The sequence below is a fragment of the Halictus rubicundus genome, chromosome 14 (genome assembly GCF_050948215.1).
Source record: "Halictus rubicundus isolate RS-2024b chromosome 14, iyHalRubi1_principal, whole genome shotgun sequence".
Taxonomy (NCBI): Eukaryota; Metazoa; Arthropoda; class Insecta; order Hymenoptera; family Halictidae; genus Halictus; species Halictus rubicundus.
Genome location: NC_135162.1, coordinates 11,330,790 through 11,350,718, shown reverse-complemented (window position 1 = coordinate 11,350,718; position 19,929 = coordinate 11,330,790). Strand labels below are relative to the sequence as shown.

Here is a 19,929-nt window from a genome sequence, read left to right as displayed (position 1 = left end):
CCCCGTTGCCACTGTCCGTGTTCGACGGCCGAGACGCGTCCGATAAAAAGCGACCAGCAAAATCAGAGCAAACCCGCCACCTGCGCTGTGCTCGAACCTGTTCGAATGTGCACACTGTTGCAGCACGTATCGAACCGCACGTCACATCTCGATAAAGAAGTAATGAACTGTATCCCCTCCCTCGGAATTCAAAAATCTGAAATACGGTGGAGCCACACTACACGATGTATGTCCAATACACGGGTCCAGCCAGTGACACGTATCGTGCAGGGGATACTTTTCTTTGGTCCACGCCCCTCCTGGGGTATGCAGCAGTGGGGATAACTCTGGGACTTTTATCGCCCCAGCTTTTGGGACATATACGGTATTATTTCGATATAAGACGCTGGGCTGGGTAAAGATATAAGAGGGTAATTTTTAGGCTTGAGATTGGTATAGAGTGGATTGGGTTTGTGCATACCCCCTCTTTCTGGGCACTAAGTGGGGGACAATTTCGAGAGAGGGGGTAGAGATTCTCCTGTTGCGGAGGAGAGGAGAGTCTTGTATCGAAGGGGAACTGTAATGGAGGTAATTGATGGGTTTCTGGCAGGCCGTGGATTTTTAACGTGGCCGCGAGAATATCGTAACATGTTTATCGCGAAAAGTTCGAACCGCTTCGAACGGTGTTCGAAGTCGGAAAAGCTTGCAACCTCTTAGGAAAGTTCGAGCCCCGGCGAGCCATCGAGGGTTAACCGTCCGGCACCGAAGGCTCTCCCTTCCCTTCCCCGAAGCCAGTCCCAGGAATCACAAGCCAATCGAAAATGGGCCAATAATGTGAACTTTCGCGGGATGTTCGAATGTCCTCGAGCGCTCCAACTCCCGCGAGAATTGTAGTTTTCCGTGTTTCGCTCGAAACTTTAGTTTCGTGTCTGAACACCGAACATTCTTCGGGCCCTTTTACATGAGATCACTGTGTCGGCTCCTTCGCCGAACTTTATGCGCGATTAAAGCTGCCCGGAACTGTTACGGCAACTGGGTTTACGGGACTCATATTGTTGATTGACCGACATTGAGATTGCACGGATGCGTCCATGAGAAATTGTGCAACGTTTCAGTATTTCATTTCTATTTTTTTTTTTTTTTATATTTTCTTAAGTATTTCTTTTGGATTTCTACTGTCTGTTATAACTCAATTCTCTTCTATATTCTCAATATTTCAAATAAATTAAAAAACACTCGCAAAAGCTTCCAAGATATTTCTCACTTTAATTGCCCAAATACTTTTCCGCCAAACAAGCGAAGCAACAGCGCAACTGTTGTTATTCAAGTGCAAAACACGTGTGCAGTTGGAATTTTGCATTCTTTCAGATGGTATCGAAAACTACACGGGAGAAACATTCGTTCCGGAACTGTTTCTATCGAAACCTACATCAGAGAGAAAATACCAGAATCTGAGTATAAATGTTGATCGAAAATTGGAAACCGAGAAAAAATTCTAAAATTTAGCGGGCCGTGTAATTTTAGCTTGGAGATCGGTTGTTCCTAATTAACTTTGCGAAACTAGTGCGTAGTAATATATTGGAGTGTGACGAATTAATAAAACACCGTATTAAGCTTATCCGTGCCATAAGCTCGCGAAGTAGAACGCCAAAGTGGAACTAAACAGGCCGTTTACTCTAGCCGAGGCGAACGTCAGCTGATTTTGCTTCGTGACAAAGCGTGTCCGCGAGTAGTAAAAGCACAAAGGATGTCATCTTCTCCTTGGGCCGGGAAGTTCTGTCGCTCGTGTTGCTTATTCGCCTGACGTGACTCCATCTGATTACCGTTTGTTTAGGTTGCTAGAACGCGTTTTCAATCGGTTCACGATGTACGAAAATTACGTCGATAAGACACCGCGAGAGTGATTCTTCTGTTACCAATAATAACTAATTATTCTATTACAGTGTTTACCGTATACAGTGTGATTTCTCTATATATGTCGCCGAGGTCTCGACGATAAACGTCGCGGAATTATCCCCACTACCGCGGGGTATACCTCGTTAGGGGCCACGAAGCTCGAGAGCCTCGAACGCCGAGGAGGGTAAACATAACACTGCTCCTGGACGATATATGACGCTGGAAAGACTCGTCTCGTTGACGTATATCGAGAATTCTATACTCACTAACTATACCACGGTGACCTATATAAGCTGACGAGGGTCGTCCCCACCCCGGAGGGGAATCACAAAATCACTCAAAATCCTCTAAATATGGTGAAATCGTTCATTTTGAACTTTTGAACTAAATAAGTCGACGAGATGGAATTGCCCACTTGCCAATCATGCTTCGACTCATCCCTGTTCCTCTGCAATATCACAAGTGACAATTAGACCAGAGACAAGAGGAGCAGAAAGAGATTCGCATCAAGCCTCCCTCTTTTCTTTTTTTTTTTTTTTCTTTTGACTATAATACACTTTTATAAGAGCACGAGATCCTCCAGGTAGTATGCAAGTGGGTAACTTTCGGACATCGAATGCACAGAGCCCGCAAGGGTCAAGGATTTCGAGGGGATTTCGAGCAAAGTTCACAGAAAGACTCGAACGAAAGGTCGATAAGCTACAAAAAGATTTACCCACACATTTTTCGGTTTTATCCCCCCCCCCCCCCCCCCCTCTCTATCTTTCTCGTGGATTCGTGCTTCTTCTTCTTTCATCGAAGTACCGAAATACATTAAACAAATTGTTTCCAGAAATTCTGAAATGTCGATTCGTCGAATCTGCAGGGTAGAAAACTTGCGAAGCTACTTTTCCTTCATGAATTCTTTATCAGATGGAGTCGCAATAAAGTCTTGACCCGAGCGTAGTCCCCGGGTCCGCGCTCCGACATAGATCGTGTAGGGCTACTATTTTCTTTTTTTTTTTTGCGGGCGCTTCAAACATTGAAAAGGACAGCGCGACATATGTACACCATGCACTGCTCGGGGACCGAGGCAGCTCATGCTTCTCGGTCCCTCGCGGAGTATGCCATCTAGTGGAGGGGACAGGCGAAGCGACTAAGATCGAGTAGCTCGGTTGCGCTTAGATCGAGGTTTTACCGTATTGCTCCAATAAATATACAGCTCCCATATTTCATTGAGTTCCAGTATTTCGTATATTCCGAAAGAAAATTATACGAATACGCTACTTTTGTACCTCACACGATTGAAAACAATCTGACCGTAATACTGATTTGATCCACAGTACCCTCCAATCCGTTCGATTAATTATTTCAACAAACTCGGCCATTTAGACGCCCGGGGCGAATCGATATTGCCCAGCATTCGGCATCGGGAGCCATAAAGAAAGATAGAAAAAAATATCTGAATTCACGGGAAACCCCGTCACGCCGAAACAAGTCTCACGGGTGTATTCCAATTATGCGAGCTTGCGGAGCCGTGGATAAATCTCGAACACGGTGCGCCAACCCTGATTCGCAGTATTTACATTCCCACCCCTCGGAGGCGGGCGAATCGGGGGTGCTCGAGCGCGTGCAGACGCGTATCGTCAAACAAACGAACGCACTTTGATTTGGGGGATCATTGTGCGCGACGCATCCCCCCGGGCTCGTGCTCTGACGAGCCCCTAAAATTCGATGTATGCGGGAACACGGAATTCCTCTACAGTCGACGAACTTTCTGCGAGGACACTTCTGTTTTCGGGAAAGAATATTCAGCAATTCTTATTAACCTGTTAACACGTGAACTAACTAATTAATCTATCAATTTTGCTTCCGAAACTCTTGATCTCTGTTAGAATATTTTTTCGAGTTAATCCAGCGATTCCTCGCCGATTGCGATGACCTTGAAATATGTTGTCAAGGTCATCATTCTGAACAACTTTTTAAAAATTTCGTACTCTATTCCGTATGTCTGCAGAGTGTCCCAAGATGTTCCACGAACAGAGTATAGAATAAATTTGATTCGAGATTCAAGGTCAAGGTCAATTCTGCGAACCGAGTAAATCGTAGAAATCTCTGCACGGCACAGAGAAGATGGGGATCAGAATCGAGAAGGTTCATCGCGAGAATTATTCTTCTCGTGGAACGAAGTAAGGGGTGGGGAAAAAAATCGTTTGCCAGAGAGAAGGAGTGGGGGGGGGAGGAGCGGTTCTCGTTTGTTCTAGGTCAAGCCTGCACATTTGAATTGTAGATTCGACTTCATCGCGGCTTTTCGACGAGAAGAAAGATGATAAGAACGATGGGGGTTAGGGGCATATAATTTCCGGGCGTAATCGTGACTTAATATCAGCGGGAAAATTAAATTATCGCGGAGCGTTCCCGCGGTACGGAATGTTTAATTACGGTGTCCCGTCCGTGGAGATGTTAGAATATGGTTGTCGTCTTCGACGATCGACAGTGTCCGCAGTCGCTTCCGGTCGGTCGCGGTAACCGAACCCGGGGGCTTCCCGGCCACGGCTTCGAAATCACTTTGCAACCGTAACACCGTTAACGCTAATTGCTCCGCCCTTGCATTCGAAATGTCAGCGTTCTTCCGAGCGGCCGTGCCGGGCAAGACCCGGCCGGAAGAACGAGAAAAGAACTTGAAAGTTCCTTAACGACTTGAAAGAGCCATTCTTGAATTCCGAGCTGAATGTGAACGACTTTCGAGCGACCCGGAACTTTCCGCGGCATGAAAAGCTGCCGGACACACCGAACAGTGGTCCCGTTCGCGTTATTTTAATTACGCATCCATCACGAGTGTCTTCTGCCCGCCCACAGGGACGCCCTTTAACCCCTCCCGCTACTGCGATTTAAAAATTCATTGATTTCTCTGTATATGTCGCCTAGGCCTGGATTATAAACGTCGCGGAACCCCCCGCGGTGTTTATCATCCAGGTCTCGGCGACATATACAGAGAGATGACTGTATTCAAAATTAAAAAATTTTTGATTTCACTGTCTAAAATCGAGCGCCCGCATAATTTCTGAAATCCTTAGCGGAACCTCGGTTTATGTCGTCTCGGACCGTAGAAATGCATGATCCGTGCAGAGCGGCGCCGCGCGATTGTTCGGGTCGCGTAACGCGGGATTAAATTACGGTCCCACGTGCGCGGGCCGTCACGGTACTTATTAATGAAACGAATAAAGGTTGTATGATAGGACTCACCGTTATTAATCGCGGCGAAAGCGACGGCGCTGAGCAGCCATGCAGCCACGCTGATGGCGGACATCTTCGTTTCCCTCGTTGCAAGTTTCACCTCACATAATACGTGCCTCTCGGACGTCGGGAGTAGCTGAAAGGGGCAGGAGACACATTGTATTAACTATGTACGTGCCGTTCTAAGATATTGCGCGGGGCTCGCTCATGCGTTCATAATCCCCGTAACGGACAACGTTTTACTGGCATTTAATTGGACGCGGTGCTAACACGCGTCACGCGCCGCGTCCATGCGGCCAATTTCCCATAAACCGGCGACTCGACGTCACAACCATAACACGAAAACGCGACCTGTCCATTTTCGTGTACTCTTTTGTATGATATAAAAGCGTGTGCTGAAAGGAACTCGGTCGTATACGACACAATGATTTTGAAGGTCAAACAAGGTCAGAAATATTGATAAATGTCTCTTCTATTTTTGAGGGGTTGTGTACTCTTTTGTATGATAAAAACGAGTGCCGAAACGAACTCGTTCTTATACGACACACAATGATCTTGAAGGTCAAACAAGGTCAGAAATATTAATAAATGTCTCTTCCATTTCTGAGGGGTTATGTGCTCTTTTATATGACAAAAACGAGTGCCGAAACGAACGCGTTCCTATACGACACACAATGATCTTGAAGGTCAAACAAGGTCAGACTGATAAATGTCTCTCCCATTTCTGACCTTGTACGACCTTGAATCTCATCGTGTCCTATACGAAGGAATTCGTTTTGACACAAACTTGGATATCATCTAAAAAAAATGCGTAATATTCCATTTAGAAAATTGAAGGTCACCTTCGTTTCTAAAAAGATAATGTAGATGCAATAAAATCACAGACCACTGTTGCATTGCTCGCCAAAAAAAAAAAAACAGTACAACTTTTTTCTCCTTCATTCTCGTCTAATGTTTTTACTGTTTGCAAGCGAGACCGGAAACCAGGTAATGTTGACTAGAATTTAGTGGAAAAAGTGCGAGGCCGAACGTATTAATTTCCCGTGAGTCTCTCGCGCAGAGATTTATTCTTTCTGAGAAGGTTTCCCGTTTGGAAACGAATTTTCTGGGTTTATCGTGAAAATGGGAAATCGGTTGGCGTGCTCGCGCGCACGAAATCTAATTGTAAGTGAAAGACAATGAGACGGATAGTCTGGCCACTTTGTTTCCACGTTTGGCAAAGTGCTCGGCTCCCTCTTTCCGCTCGTCTTTTCTTTCGTCTGGCGGCTCGTTTCACCTTTGCCGAGCGGAGCACGTACGCACGAAGACCACGAAGACTGCTGTCGTTCGCTGATGCTGGGCCACAGTGAAACGCGAAACTGTCGGGTCAGACAGTTGAACAGCGCTGCTGCACGATGAGCGCGCGTATGGCTCGAGTCAACATCACGCATCACTTTCTTCCGCACTCACACAGACACACACACACACACACAGGCGCGCGAAATGCTCGATTGTTTTGCTCGGACGGAAAATGTTCGCCTGCGGTTGAGATATTCGGAACCGACTGGCAGCGAGAAACTTTTGCTCGCTTACGCCACTGCAACGCCGTACAGAGATAACGGATTAATGTGTTAGGTTCGCGCGAATGTTCTCTGTTACTTACTTTTACTGTAAAGTAAAGGGAAACTGAGTACAGCGAACAACAAATCGTTCTCGATAATTGTCCCTGGCCGGACCCGTCTTTCGGACAATTATCGAGTAGACACTGGTATCTATTCGAGGAACCCTATTTTCGGTCCGTTAGCTCTTCGCTGACATTGAAAAATTGATTAATAGATCCCCGGGTCCTGATTAGTCGGTGTCTAAGAAAAGGATCTATTAATTCGGCCCCGGATGGACAGCGTGTGACACTAGGTTTGCGGAGCACTAGAAGTGGATATTTTACATTACTTTATAACAATAAGAAGAATGTGTCTTTTCAAGTATTTTAGCCGTCTTTTAGATAATATATACCTGCAGAAATAAATTTGTTCAGTAATTCCACGTAGGTGGATCTTCACAATCTCAACGATCGTAAATTAAAAATAGTAGAATCCGTCATTTTGACGGGTCCCGTGAACCTAGTGTTAATCTAATTAGAGGGTGCAACATTTCCCTCTTCTCATTTCGCCCGGTCTCCGGGCCAGAAGAGAGCGTTCCCGTTCCAGTTTCCGGAATTAGCCGGTGCAGGGAGTATAAAGGGTCGCCCTGCAAAGAAAACTTTCGGACCTAGGAAATCGACGTCGCGTCGCGTCGCGACGACCGCCGGAGTTTCGTTGACCGGGGGAATTTTGGCAAAGCAACGCGTGAAACGGTGCGACGTCTCGCGGGAAGCCACGGGCAAAAGCGGAATTTCGGGTTTTCGTGGCACACGAGGCGCGCGACGATATATAAAGTCCGTGCAGAACCGGCGCATAAAGTAAAAGCGAACCCCCTACCCTCTCTCCCCCACCCCCCGGATGAAAGGAGACTAACGGGGATACGTGAGCCTGAAGGGCCGGCTCTCGGTTGTGTGTGTGTGTGTGCGGGTTGCGAAAGTAGTCGGCGAGCGGATAGAGTGATAGCTTTCCCCCCTCCTTTTCCCTTTCTCTAACTCTTTTTTGTCTAATTCTCCCGTCTTCCACCCCTCCCCTGCTCTCTTTCTTTTTACCTCCCCTCCTCTCCCTCTCTCTTTCGTTTTTTTCCCTTTTCTCTCTCGCGCTCTCTTCCACCCTAAATCTCTTTTACCCTGCTATTCACTTACCTCCCCCCGCTCCTCGACATTCCACGTCTCAGTTTCCCTCTAATCTCACAGTTTCTAGTTCGTCTTCGCTAACGTTTCCTTTTCGCAATTCTTCCTCTCGACTCTCTGCACCCTCGCAATGTTCCCAGCTTATTCTTGGTACAGTCGCTCGCAGCAACGTTCGGCCACTCTTCGGCCACTCGCCTCGCGATTAGTTACTCGAAAAATCCAGTCTTCACCTTCAGCTATAGTCCCTTGCAACGCTGACAGGAGATCGGCTGGCGTGCGTTTTACGTACGGTCGGTCTCGTAAGTTATGGCACACACACTTTACATCGGAACAACTCTTTCACAAATCGACCAACGACCTCGGTTTTATCTGCCAAGCCCGATGCATCGATTTACTGGAGAATCTGTAGTGAAAATTAACTTTCAGAGGCAATGCCGATTTGTCAAATTGTTTGAAAAGCATTCGTTTGTTAATTGTTTGTTAGCGCTCGAATGGCGACTGTAAGGCGCCACTAAAAATTGCTGTATCATTGTTCAAAATATTTTTTACGCTATCAAATTTGTTCGTATTTCATAAATTACTAAACATTTCAGTACTCTACGAGTAAATTGCACTATTTTCGTATGTGTAGCATTAAAAAATATGTATAGAAGGGAAATATTCTAGGTCGGGAGACATGTTTCGTTTTAGAGTTAAAATGGCTTCGAGTGCAAAGGGTTAAACTGTTCAAGTTCCACAAACTATTAAACTTCCCTTTTCACAGAAGACCGTTTCAAGGTCAAAGTATATCAAGTTTATGAATTCTTCTTGACAGAGGGATAAGGATGCCTCTGGAGGCCCACCGATGCCCGCGGGCAAGCCTGAGGGCAGTGTGCCGTCAGCGGAGTGGGGGTAAGCCGTATCGCAGCCGTGTAGCTGTCCCCACAGGGGCGTGGCTTGTGCCCGCGAGGGCGTGGCTTGCGCCCGCGGTCCCTTATATGCCCAGGGCAAGAAAATCGGAGCCCGTACGGGCAAACGCTGAACCCCACTATGGATTCTAATTTGTAACTGCTTGTTCTCGTGTTCCACCTTGTCACGTTTCCACCAGTTATTGTTGTTCCCGTCAAGACCTCCGAGGGGCACGGTTCGAGCCCAAAACGAGTGTCGCGTGTGATTTGAATAAATGGACGCGGTGGTGGGCCACGAGTTCACGGGGGATTGAAGGACTCTGGGGAGAGACCTAACAGAGAACCCGGAGCCTAACACAGGGACCAGTGTGTCGGCGATTCTACGTCGATCTTCGACGTTGGAACACCGAGGACGTCGCACGCCTCCCGCGGATTCGCCCCGAGCCCGACGCTATCTCGACGTGACGAACGAGCAGCTTTTCGAGATCGTTTCGTAACCCTGGGAACCGTGACGGGGACGGGACAGGTTCGGAGCACGACATCGGGAATCATCCGCGTGTTCCTTGGAAATTCTCGGACGGAATTCACGGGGAGCCCGCTGTTCTCGCTTACGTTTTACCCCCGGTAATGAACGGGAATTTTTCTCGGAGCGCAGCTCGCGCGCGCGCAGGGAGCTTGTAAATTGGGACGATTATTTTCACGGAAATGAGATTTCCAGGCACTTTATTGTGCGAATCTCTGCTTTGTTCTATCGCGTGGCTCCTTCAGGACCGCCCTTACGGTGCCGAAATTGTGGATTTAATATCCGCCGTTGCCTTTATGGGAATGAGATGGACACTTACGCGTGGCTTGCAATTTTCAAGAATTGTTGACCGAACGAAGGTTTTCGTCGGAATAGAAAAACTCTTGGTAGATATAAATCGAGAACCAACCGCTCACTTGCTTTTTAAAAACGTTGGTGTCTGCAAAGCACAGGATGAACCTCGGAACAAGATCAGCCGCGGCAATTTGTAAGAAATGATATAAATGAGTGTGAATTCGGGACTGGCGTATTTTATTGATATCGATGCGTTCGAATATGTACATTGATTATACTTACATGATCTAATAATCGATTCGTGCTAATACTTACACGATATTCGATGAACCGCGATAAAACCGGAGATAAACGATACTTTAACGATCGCTATCGATTATGTTAATTCAGAAGATTTTGCAAAACCTTCGATAATGTGGTCTTCGTAGTTTCAGTGAAGGGGGTTGATTGACTGAATTTATGATTATCCAGTTAGCCGATTTCGATGACGATTTCATCGTGTATTATAATTGGCATAGATCTACATTCCAGTGGCAACTTTTCTAAATTTTGTTTAGCCGTTATTTAGCAAACTAATTCTTCTGACGTGTCAAAAAATTTCGGCTGGTCCGATTGGATTTTAAGAAAATCGTGCGATTTTTACCGGAAGTCTTTGAAATGATTTGGCATTGGGTTTCGAGAAATATGACGACACGAGGAAAGCTTTGCAAAAGAGACACGTTTTCCGTTTCCGAAGATGCACGCGCGAGATAATTCATGTTCCCAGGGTGGAATTTAAATGCAGTAAACGCGAAGATACGTTCCTCGTCCCTTTTCCCGGCGTATTTACTCGAAATTCGTTTACCAAAGGGAAAAAAATCTCTCTCTCTCTCTCTCTCTCTCTCGTTGTTTAAACTGCGCGCAGAGATCCCGGGGTTTACAAAGGACGCAGCTGCGCCCCTGATATTTGCAATAATATTAACGATAATTTGGCCGACGCCGGGCGAAATATCACGGTGCACGCGTCACGGGGCTTATCAAAATCTTTTTTCCAACCTACATGATTTTTACTTTCTCCGTTGTCCGCGCGGAACAGTCTGCGCCGGGGCTAACTTTCTAATTCCCGCGAACTTTCCCCATTTCTACATGTAAAATTTCATCAGCCTGAATATGTTTTCAAAAAGTCGCCCCATTTTTGCTCTTCCTTTTTTCTTTCGCCATTCTATCCGCCGGTCATGAGAATAACCGTTGAAAATCCCGTGACCTCGTTACCGCCACCGCGCAAAAACAACGAGCATAATGTAGAATTTACGCATGCTTGATTAGTTGCTGCGCCCGGTCCGTTTCGAAACGTTCATTTCGATTGTGGATACCCGGTGAAGCATCATGCTATCGCGCCGGATAATCGGCCCGGAATATGGAATGCTAAATGCCGGGGGAATCGTTACGCGTTATGTTTAACCGATTCGGATTTAAGTAAGATGCTTATAAGCTTACGTTTCCGGCTCGGGCAATTCACCTTTCAAAATCGAATTGTATTTTCGGCCAGGCGGCACGGAGAAAAAGCGATTCGCTCTCTTTTCTTCCGTGTTCAGACCGAGACTTAATTTTTTAGCGAACTCCATTAAAAATGTTTTGGTCGAAAACTTTGGAAAGCGTGGTCGTTCAAGATTTTACGAACGAGTTTTTAATTACCGGATTGCTTATGTGCTTGTGCATTTTAAAATACAAATTTCTCTGGCGTTAATAAAATAACCTATATGTATAATGGAGCATAGAATTGAAATATTACCTCCGACGTATAAAGGTTAATCACTCTTTATGGGGAATAATGAACATGATGCCAAAAGCAAGCGAAGAGGCCACGACATAAAATGATGTAAATAAACAAGGCCACTGCCTCCGACTTTGGCTGGTAAAGCAAATTGGGAAATAAAAGAATAATTTGTGAAACTGAAAGAAAGTAGTTTCCGGAGGAGAGCAATATTTTTGAGCGAAATAAAATTGCGTTAAGTTATAATACAGCAGTATTTTTTAATTCTTCATATATTTTTCACTGTTTCGCACTTCCCCCGCCCACGTTTGCTATAATCGCCTAAAATCCGCAGTTCATTCATAACGAATCCCGAAGCCCGATAAACACGGAAAGTTCCAAATTCTTGGATGTTCTGAACGTTTCGGGGGACTGGAATACTTGTATTATGCAGACGTTTGAACGAGTGAGAGGATATTTAAGGAGATAACACGGAACCATCGTCGTCATCAACGTCGCATTCCGTATGCGTCCGCGTATAACATCGAGACTTCCGGGACTTTTAAAACTTTAAAGACTTCCACGGGGTAACGGTGTTGGAGATAACGCGTTAAAAATTATCAGGTTTCTTGGAACTGTTAAACGTCTTTGAAGTTTCGCTACCGAGGATTGCTTCTGATCTGATAGTGATCTCGGGATAGTTCGGAACTCGAGTATATAAGTACTTGGATTAAATTGTTACTCGAGAGGGACATTTAACAACTTTTTAATCAATGATCTCCAATTCATCCAAGAATCTAATATCTGGAAATAGTTTACTGTCGGAAATGATATCGATTGTGATAAAACAAATCTTTGCAGCCGTCAAAAATCCTTTTGGGAAACATGTTTTTAATGCAAAATGAACCTGTTTATCAAATTTCAGCTCGATCGGATTTGGCCGATTTTCGGAACTTAGGCTCGATGGCTTCCGGCTATAAATTGAGAAAAGAAATGCGAATCATGTTGCTGAGGCCCCGAGGTCGGTAATAATTTGGGCAGAATTGGAAACAAGTTTTAAGAGTAAAATTTTGTTTTTGAATAAAATTAAATTTAAATTTAAACGAAAGTACCGGGGCAGTTGCCACTTCGCACCGAAGATTGCATAACCTTGGGACAACATTTAACTTCTCACGTCGAACTTAAACACGATTTTAATTAAGTTCGTATTTAACCTGTTTGATAATATTTAAAGCGGTCAGAGGACGCCATGGATGGTGCAATTGAGCACGATTGCGTTTCAATTAACAGGAACACGTAATGCTAAATATTAATCCCGCCCCTTTGCGAGGGACTTCATTAAACTCGGGACAAATAAATTCCATCAATCCTCACGGATATCCAGATGCGATGGTGGAGATTATATAAACGAAGTATTTATGAACGTGTCATAGCTATTTAGGGAATAGTTAACTACTCGGCCCTATTCTGTACGTACCCGCTACGTAACTATTACGACTAATCTATACATCTGCAAGTAAAACAGTTTTCCATACAACCATAAACATCGTAACCGTTCACGTAATCCATTTACGTAATACACCGTGCAGATGGGACAGGCCAGATAACGAATAAACGAAAATGAGAGCCGCATTGATCACCTTGAACAGTGGACCCACTCGCGTGTCTTCTCTTCAACAGGTCTGTCGTAATTAAACATGCATTTACAATGGCCGTAAGCCGAGAGTATTTTTTCAGAAACATTATGTGATCGATAAATTAATTGCTTATCGTCGGATTCTCCGTAGCCTCATTATCCGAATAGCCACGTTCCATTGTTTGCTATTTTATATGACAATAAAAATAATGCAAAGAAAATAATGCAATAGAATTCCCTGATTCTCGTAACGCCATCACAGTGTCGCATCCATTTACTTCATGCAATAACAAATGCATAAAATTCGCAGTCAAGCGAGTCATTTTGTTTGCAAAAAATAATTTGTATTTTAATTGAAACGTTTGTGAGCGCGTACGCCGACTCACGGTCGCCTACATAATGTCCTGCAGTTGTTTTGCTAAAGAAAAAAAAAAAAAGAAACATGAAAGGCTGTACGATAATCCATTAATTCAGCCTGTCACCGTGCTATTAATCGATCATTCGCAACAGCCTGCGTAACATTAAAGCGTAGATACTTATCAAACTATAAGTACAGACCAGCCAATATTTACTGTAAACGCGAGCCAAGCTCGGGAAGGCCGGCCTTCCAACGAGGAAAAAGTCATTTGAATGATTGAAAAGAGTGCACGTCGCCGACTCAAATACACACACACACACACTCGCGCGCGCGGTTGATTGGTCGGCTGTTAATCGGAGCGGCGACTTTCAACGTTACCTCGCTGCGCCTAAACAATTTACAATTTTTCTTATTTCACGCCCTTTCCATGAAACAAGAACCACATTCCCCGATTTTTTCTGTGGCTCTGTGCAGAATAAACATTTTCCAAGTCAATGACATTCTCAAATTCTACTGTTCCCATAAAATGAATTATTGAGGGTTATTTTATTTGATAAGAGCTCAACTAGTTTCGGAAAGGACAGAGCAGCAACAGTTGCCGCAAGCAATGCCCGCGTCATTTACGGAGTAGGAGCGTCGTCGTTCGACACGCGCGGAAAATGATCTGTTCAATCATCCTAAAGGGAAGAATCAGGGAATAAGTCTGACCAATGGAGCAGTTCGGCAAACTCCCGTGAGAATGTTCACGGTAAAATCCGAACGAACAAATTCCGTCGTTCATTTCCGGTGGCCGCGGCGCCCGTCGAAAAGGCAAAATTTTCTAACGTCCGGATAACGTAAGGAACGCAAACACGCAAACACAGTGCACACTAGGCGACAGGGTTGCGCAATCGTTAATCCATCATTTCCGAGGGCAGATGGAGAAATGAGGAAAGGTTTACGTAGCGCAGCGTGCGAAAGTATATCTAGGTTCTATTATATCTAGGTTTTAGCACGTCTAGGTTCTAGTATATCTAGGTTCTAGTACGTCTAGGTTCCTCAAACAAAGGCGGTCGGGGGACACAAAATTTCTCGTACGACGCCCCGGAAAATTGAACTGTGGCTAGCCTAAGAGTCTTGTTGGATCGCGGGGAACTGGAGCAACGGCCTTTGCGAGAGATCGAGTTTGATGCGGCGCGCCGGCAATCGAAGTGAAAAAGAAATTGGCAATGAATGTCCCTCGCTCGCGGCCGCGCCATCGATCGTCTGGCATCGAGCCTGGTCATCGAATAGAGAGAAACACAGATCGTCTTACCTATTGCCGTGGCTGCGTCGCTCTCATCCCTCGAACAAGCTCTGCGACGAGACCGTAGAAAGAACTCGCTCGCGCCTATCCTCTTCCTCTTATCCCGAAACCACTATCCTCAACCGATCGGGGGGTGTCCCCTTGCACAATGACACAATTTGTCACTCGCGAACGAACCGTTTAACACGGGGAATCTGATCGAAGAAGCTTCTCTTCTATTCTCTTCTCTTCTGGGGCAGCGGAAACACACGCGAATCCGGAAACCAGAGCACGAGGCACACCGGGGGGCTGTGTGCGCTTTACTATACCCTTCTCTCCACCTGTCACCCCCTCGATTTTCCAAACGATCGATGGTATCGGATCGCTCGGGCACGAAACAACACTCCCCGGGCACCGATCCCTAATGCAAAATACCACACGGCACTATTCTTTGTTTCTTCGCGCAGGAAGATCCTCGCGGTCACCGGGCGGCGGGCGCCAGGCCCTCCTAGGCCCGTCGCTAATTAATCTCGGAGACGGGCGAGACAACGCCAGTTCTCCGTTTTAATTAAAACTGGAAAACCGGATGTCGCTGGCAGGGCTTGACCTTCCTCGCGGCCGATTTGATCGAAACCCCCTGGTCGGACCGCGACGGTTACGCGTAACTCCGTCGATCAACCGTGCACACGGATCTCGCATATTCGAGGATCCACCGCGAGCATCGCGCCTGGACACCTCGGATGCTGGATACCTGGGCCGTTTCAAACACTGAACCACTTCGGGACCGGAAGCGATCGGGGCCCTCCGGTGGATCCTCTAACAAGTGTTACCCGCGACCAGATCAGCTTATCCAAAGGCACGCTGACAGCGCCGCGCGGGTAGCGACGGTGTAATCGCGATGCTCTCGGATCAACATCCACCAGTGTCACTTGGGCCTAATGCGGTTGAAGATGGGTCCAACGACGGACAGGTGTTATAGGCTGTCGCACAGGTTCCGCATCCACCAGTGTCACGAAAGAACTTAACGTCGAGGTTGTCACTGCGTGTGCAGGTACACGCGCGTCCGACGTTTCGGAGCTAACGAGGGACGGTCGCGTCGCTGGTTATAGGGACACGCGTGTTCATCGTGGTTCCCGAAGTTAACGCGTCCCTCGATGGGACAATTCGCGGACGAAGAGACCGGGTGAACGTGGTCCCAGTAAGCCCGGCAAGGGTTTAACCGTTTTCGTCGAGAAGATAACAATACCCGAAAGAGCGCGCGTGCAGGAGCGTACCGTGCGTGAACGTACCCGGCCACGGGGAAAGATCCGACCGTGTCGCGGTGCGATAGCGAACTGACGTTCTGACGGGTTGCAGCGCCCCAACGGCGGTCGCCCGACGAACCACCCGCCACCGTTTCACCGCAGGGGACCCGCCACCACCCCCCCCCCCCCGGACCGACCGTACCCACTCCTTTTCTCGTGCCCCACTACACCTGAAACCGTTTCTATTCGCGGCCAACCTGTGTGTTGTGTTGTACCGTGTCGTGTTCCGTTCTGCCGCGTCGCGCCGTGCCCTGCACACGTGAAACCCTCGAAGGCTCTTTTCGGGGAACGCGCGCGTCCTTTGTGGAATCGACACGGAGCCGATGGTTTTCTTAACCCTGCCTGCCGGAGCTCGACGCGCGACAATCCTTGATTGAAAGTTCAGCTTGCCGAAAAGCTGAGTTCTCGAATGATTTTTCATTTTCTTGTTGTCAACGGGAACTTCTGACTAGATTAGTAGATGTCGCCCGCGCGCGCTGAGAATTTGGTGTCCCGTGCTTAAGCCTATGACAATGTTCTTCGCGCTGACGTCACAGTACTCTCAGCTGTGCTCGCGGCCATCAGCCGGCGCGCGCCAATCCTTGATTGAAAGTTTGTCGCGCTGACGACCTTTCGGGGACGAAAGTTCAGCTTGCCGGAAAGGTGAGTTTTCTAATGATTCTTCTTTTTCCTGTTGTTAAGGAGAACTTCTGACTAGATTAGTAGATGTCGCCCGCGCGCGCTGAGAATTTGGTGTCCCGTGCTTAAGCCTATGACAATGTTGTTCGCGCTGACGTCACAGTGCTCTCAGCTGTGCTCGCGGCCATCAGCCGGCGCGCTTGCTCGCCTTCATTTCTTAAGTGCCGAATATCACCGCAGAGATTCTTACAAAGTCAGAGTAATTTGACTGACGAAACCACGACTAGAGATTTAACACTAGGCTTGCGGGACCCGTCAAAATGACGGGTTCTGATATTTTTAATTTACAATTGTTGAGACTCTAAAGATACATCCGTGAGAAATTATTCAACAAATTTATTTCTTTGGGTATGTTATTAGAAAGATCATGGCTAGAAATTTGGGCAGCACATTCTTGTTTATTTTATAGCGTAATATAAAATAGTCACTTTTAAACTTCACTGAAAGACTCCAATAAAATTCGGTATGTCGGGATATCTCATAGTAAAAATGAATTTCTAAACCCGGTCAAAAATCACTGTCAGTCATTTGTGACTGACGTGGCAGTTAACGTGTTAAAGACAGATATTGACACGTTAAAAATAGTATTAATAAGTATTGGTAAAGTATGCCAGTATGGGTAAAAAATTGTACAACCTTTATGGCAATACAAAAGAACCATATAATTTCTAATGACTCTACAGATAATATCTAATAAACCGCTTTGCTATAGCATTAATTTTCGTATGTTCCTCCTAGTTTAGTTTAATTTGCAGCTTGATCTAAAATTGATAGATCGGTATGAAATCAATATAGAGCGACCGTGCTAGAACAAACTAATTGGCTCTAGAACCTCATTCATTATTGCATCTGCGCAATCAAGCGTGCACTGAAGCGCGCGCATTTAGGGGTAATCCATTCTATAGTCGGGCACAAAATTGTCATATAACGCGACGGTCTAAACCGGGACAATACACGGCATTTACTGTGAAAGAAGCAAAAAACTATATTTTTTCATTTGAAAAATGGATTAACTTTCGTTCTTGTGACAATCAAATTCCGTTAGAATGAAAATAAATAGTGGAACTCGCAAATGTTTTTATTGGAAATGGAGGAATAAAATTGCTGTACGTTCGCGGAATAATAGGAGCATACTGTCGAATGTGCGATATTAAGATCTTGATAACAAAGAAATGTCCGAAGTGTTAAGTGCCGTTAGTAAAAAGATCTTTATTGCAGGACCGTAAAAGGCAACGATTACGCGTTCGTTTATGAAAGCGCACCGCCTTATCACTGCGCCGGTATCGTTAGAACCTAATATTCGTTTCGCGATCTCTCGTTTCAATTACGAATTAAATTAGAATCCCGGGGCAAAGGTACAATCTTTGCCGGCGGAAAACAAGGTCCGCGCACCTGTGTCATGATCTAATTTCCAATTAAGATATTATTAATACCGATGCCGAGGGAAACGGCCATTATATCTCGCGGATTATATTACAATTTACGTCTGAATCTATTCGCGTGTAGAAACTCTGCCCATAAGCGGCTAAATTTCTGATATTCTCCATTCCGTGTGCGTTTCCGTGCGCCTTGAATTAAACGAACCTCGGGAATATTCATGCGAGCATGCATTTCAAACAGCGGAAAAGAATAGTTGGTAAACATTTTCGTGGCGCGTTTGCCGCGGACATTATAATAATCCCGTGTCGGCTATACGCGTGCACATTTCCGAAATAACACATCGCAAGGAACCCAGCCGAATTTTCCTGTTGGGTAAAATCTCTGCTTCGTGGGATCATTTCCGAAAAGCATCTGTGATCTTGAAAAGTTCCTACAAAAACGGTCATCGTCGTCTTAAAAATAGTCCTAAACTAATTTCCGATTGATGTTTCACTCGTCTTCGCTGGAATGGGCTTTCGGTGGATTGGACCAGTTGACCAGAGCGACCATAAGCGAAACTGATTCGATTTTCGTCGTGGTTCGTCGCGCAGGTGTATTGGTCCTAGCCGAGCGCGATGAATAGGGGTATACACGGCCGTGTGCACGGAGTCCCAAGACTGAGACTTGTCCCCCACTCTACCCACGGGCGGGTCACGTGACGCGTTTCGTCTCTGTCGCGTCGCAATGTCACGTGACTGGTAACTTTTTCCCCTCGACTCGAGTCAATTGCCCCGATTTGACGACACTGTGAGTATAGCAGAGAACCGTTGAGTGATACACCCGGTGACATTGGACGTTTAATGACAGTGTTGGAAGTCAACGAAGTTACCCGGCCGGCCGCTGTAAGGTTATTGTCACCGATTGTTTCGATAAAACTTGTTCGGACAGAGGGGGGAAAAAAGTTGTCGATGAGCATGTTTACTTAACAAGCGCGAAATTCATGGACACGAACGGTTTACCCTTGGGAGGGCTCCGGGTAGGGTGGCAGAGGGAGTCGAGGGTAGGTCGTTTCACACAGCAGCGCCTCGCTTAATTACTAGTTACTAGTAACAGGAGTTAGGAACGTTTAGCTCACAGTTCACGCCATCCAACAAAAGCTTATACCGTTACGACGAACTATTCCCATTGCTGGCTTAGATTCAGCAGCAAGGCTTCAACGGCACTGAGATTCCTGTTACTTCGGAATCATATCACCTGGCGAAACCGCCTTCGAGTTAGTAGTTCCCGAACTGTAGCCGGCTTAGTTTACAACATAATTATCCCGGCTGCTAACTTTCGGCTGCGAATTAACAAAATATATCGACGCCGGAATATTATTATGTCTAACGCGCAGCCACGCGCGTTCGAACTTCCCGCGGACCCGGAACAACGGCGAATAACTAGCGCGCGTTTCGTCATCAGTATAAGTTCAGTACGAGGAACCGCACTGTGCGTCGATCGCTCGAAAATGTTTCATTAAATTCCTTCGATTAGGTTTAGCTTTGGAGGGGGGATTCCGGCGAGCCAGGTGCTTCAGATAATAAATTCAGTCAAAATTATTAACAAACTTTATTTGCATTCAATCGGTAACCATCCAACGAGACATTTGCTAAACGCTTGCAAACATTTTCGTCCTCCTAAGTCAACAACACTCGTGTTATGTTTACATTCCTCGAAGCCTCTTGATCTTCATGGTCCTTTGAGGGGTATACCCCGTAGTGGGGATAATTCCGCGACGTTTATCATCCAGGCGTTGGCGACATATACAGAGAAAGCACCGTATCTCGTGAAACACGGATTCTACCTGAACCAAGAACCGCTTGTGAAACGAAGTTGGTAAAATTTTTGGAAAAGGGTCGGGTTACACCTGAAACCCAGAAACTCTGAACAACGAGGAAGCTGTGTGCTGCCCGAAACGTAACTTCCGCGGCTCGGTGCGGTGCGGTGCGGTGCGGTGCGGCGGTATAGCCGCAGCGTTTCGCGGTGCTGAAAAGGGGAAACGTTCTGTCTTCAGC

General features: G+C 46.2%; 1 protein-coding gene across 1 annotated transcript in view; it reads right to left on the bottom strand.

Moving 5' to 3' along the window:
- LOC143360774 (zwei Ig domain protein zig-8) overlaps window positions 1–14,986 on the bottom strand; it is a 446,034-nt gene extending 431,048 nt beyond the window's left edge. The window contains exons 1-2 of the mRNA XM_076799902.1: window positions 14,565–14,986; window positions 5,101–5,227 (exon numbers count right to left, since the gene is read on the bottom strand). Coding sequence (XP_076656017.1) covers window positions 5,101–5,164 — 64 coding nt within the window. The 5' untranslated portion in view covers window positions 5,165–5,227; window positions 14,565–14,986. The remainder of the gene's footprint in view (window positions 1–5,100; window positions 5,228–14,564) is intronic.
- Window positions 14,987–19,929: the final 4,943 nt, after the last annotated feature.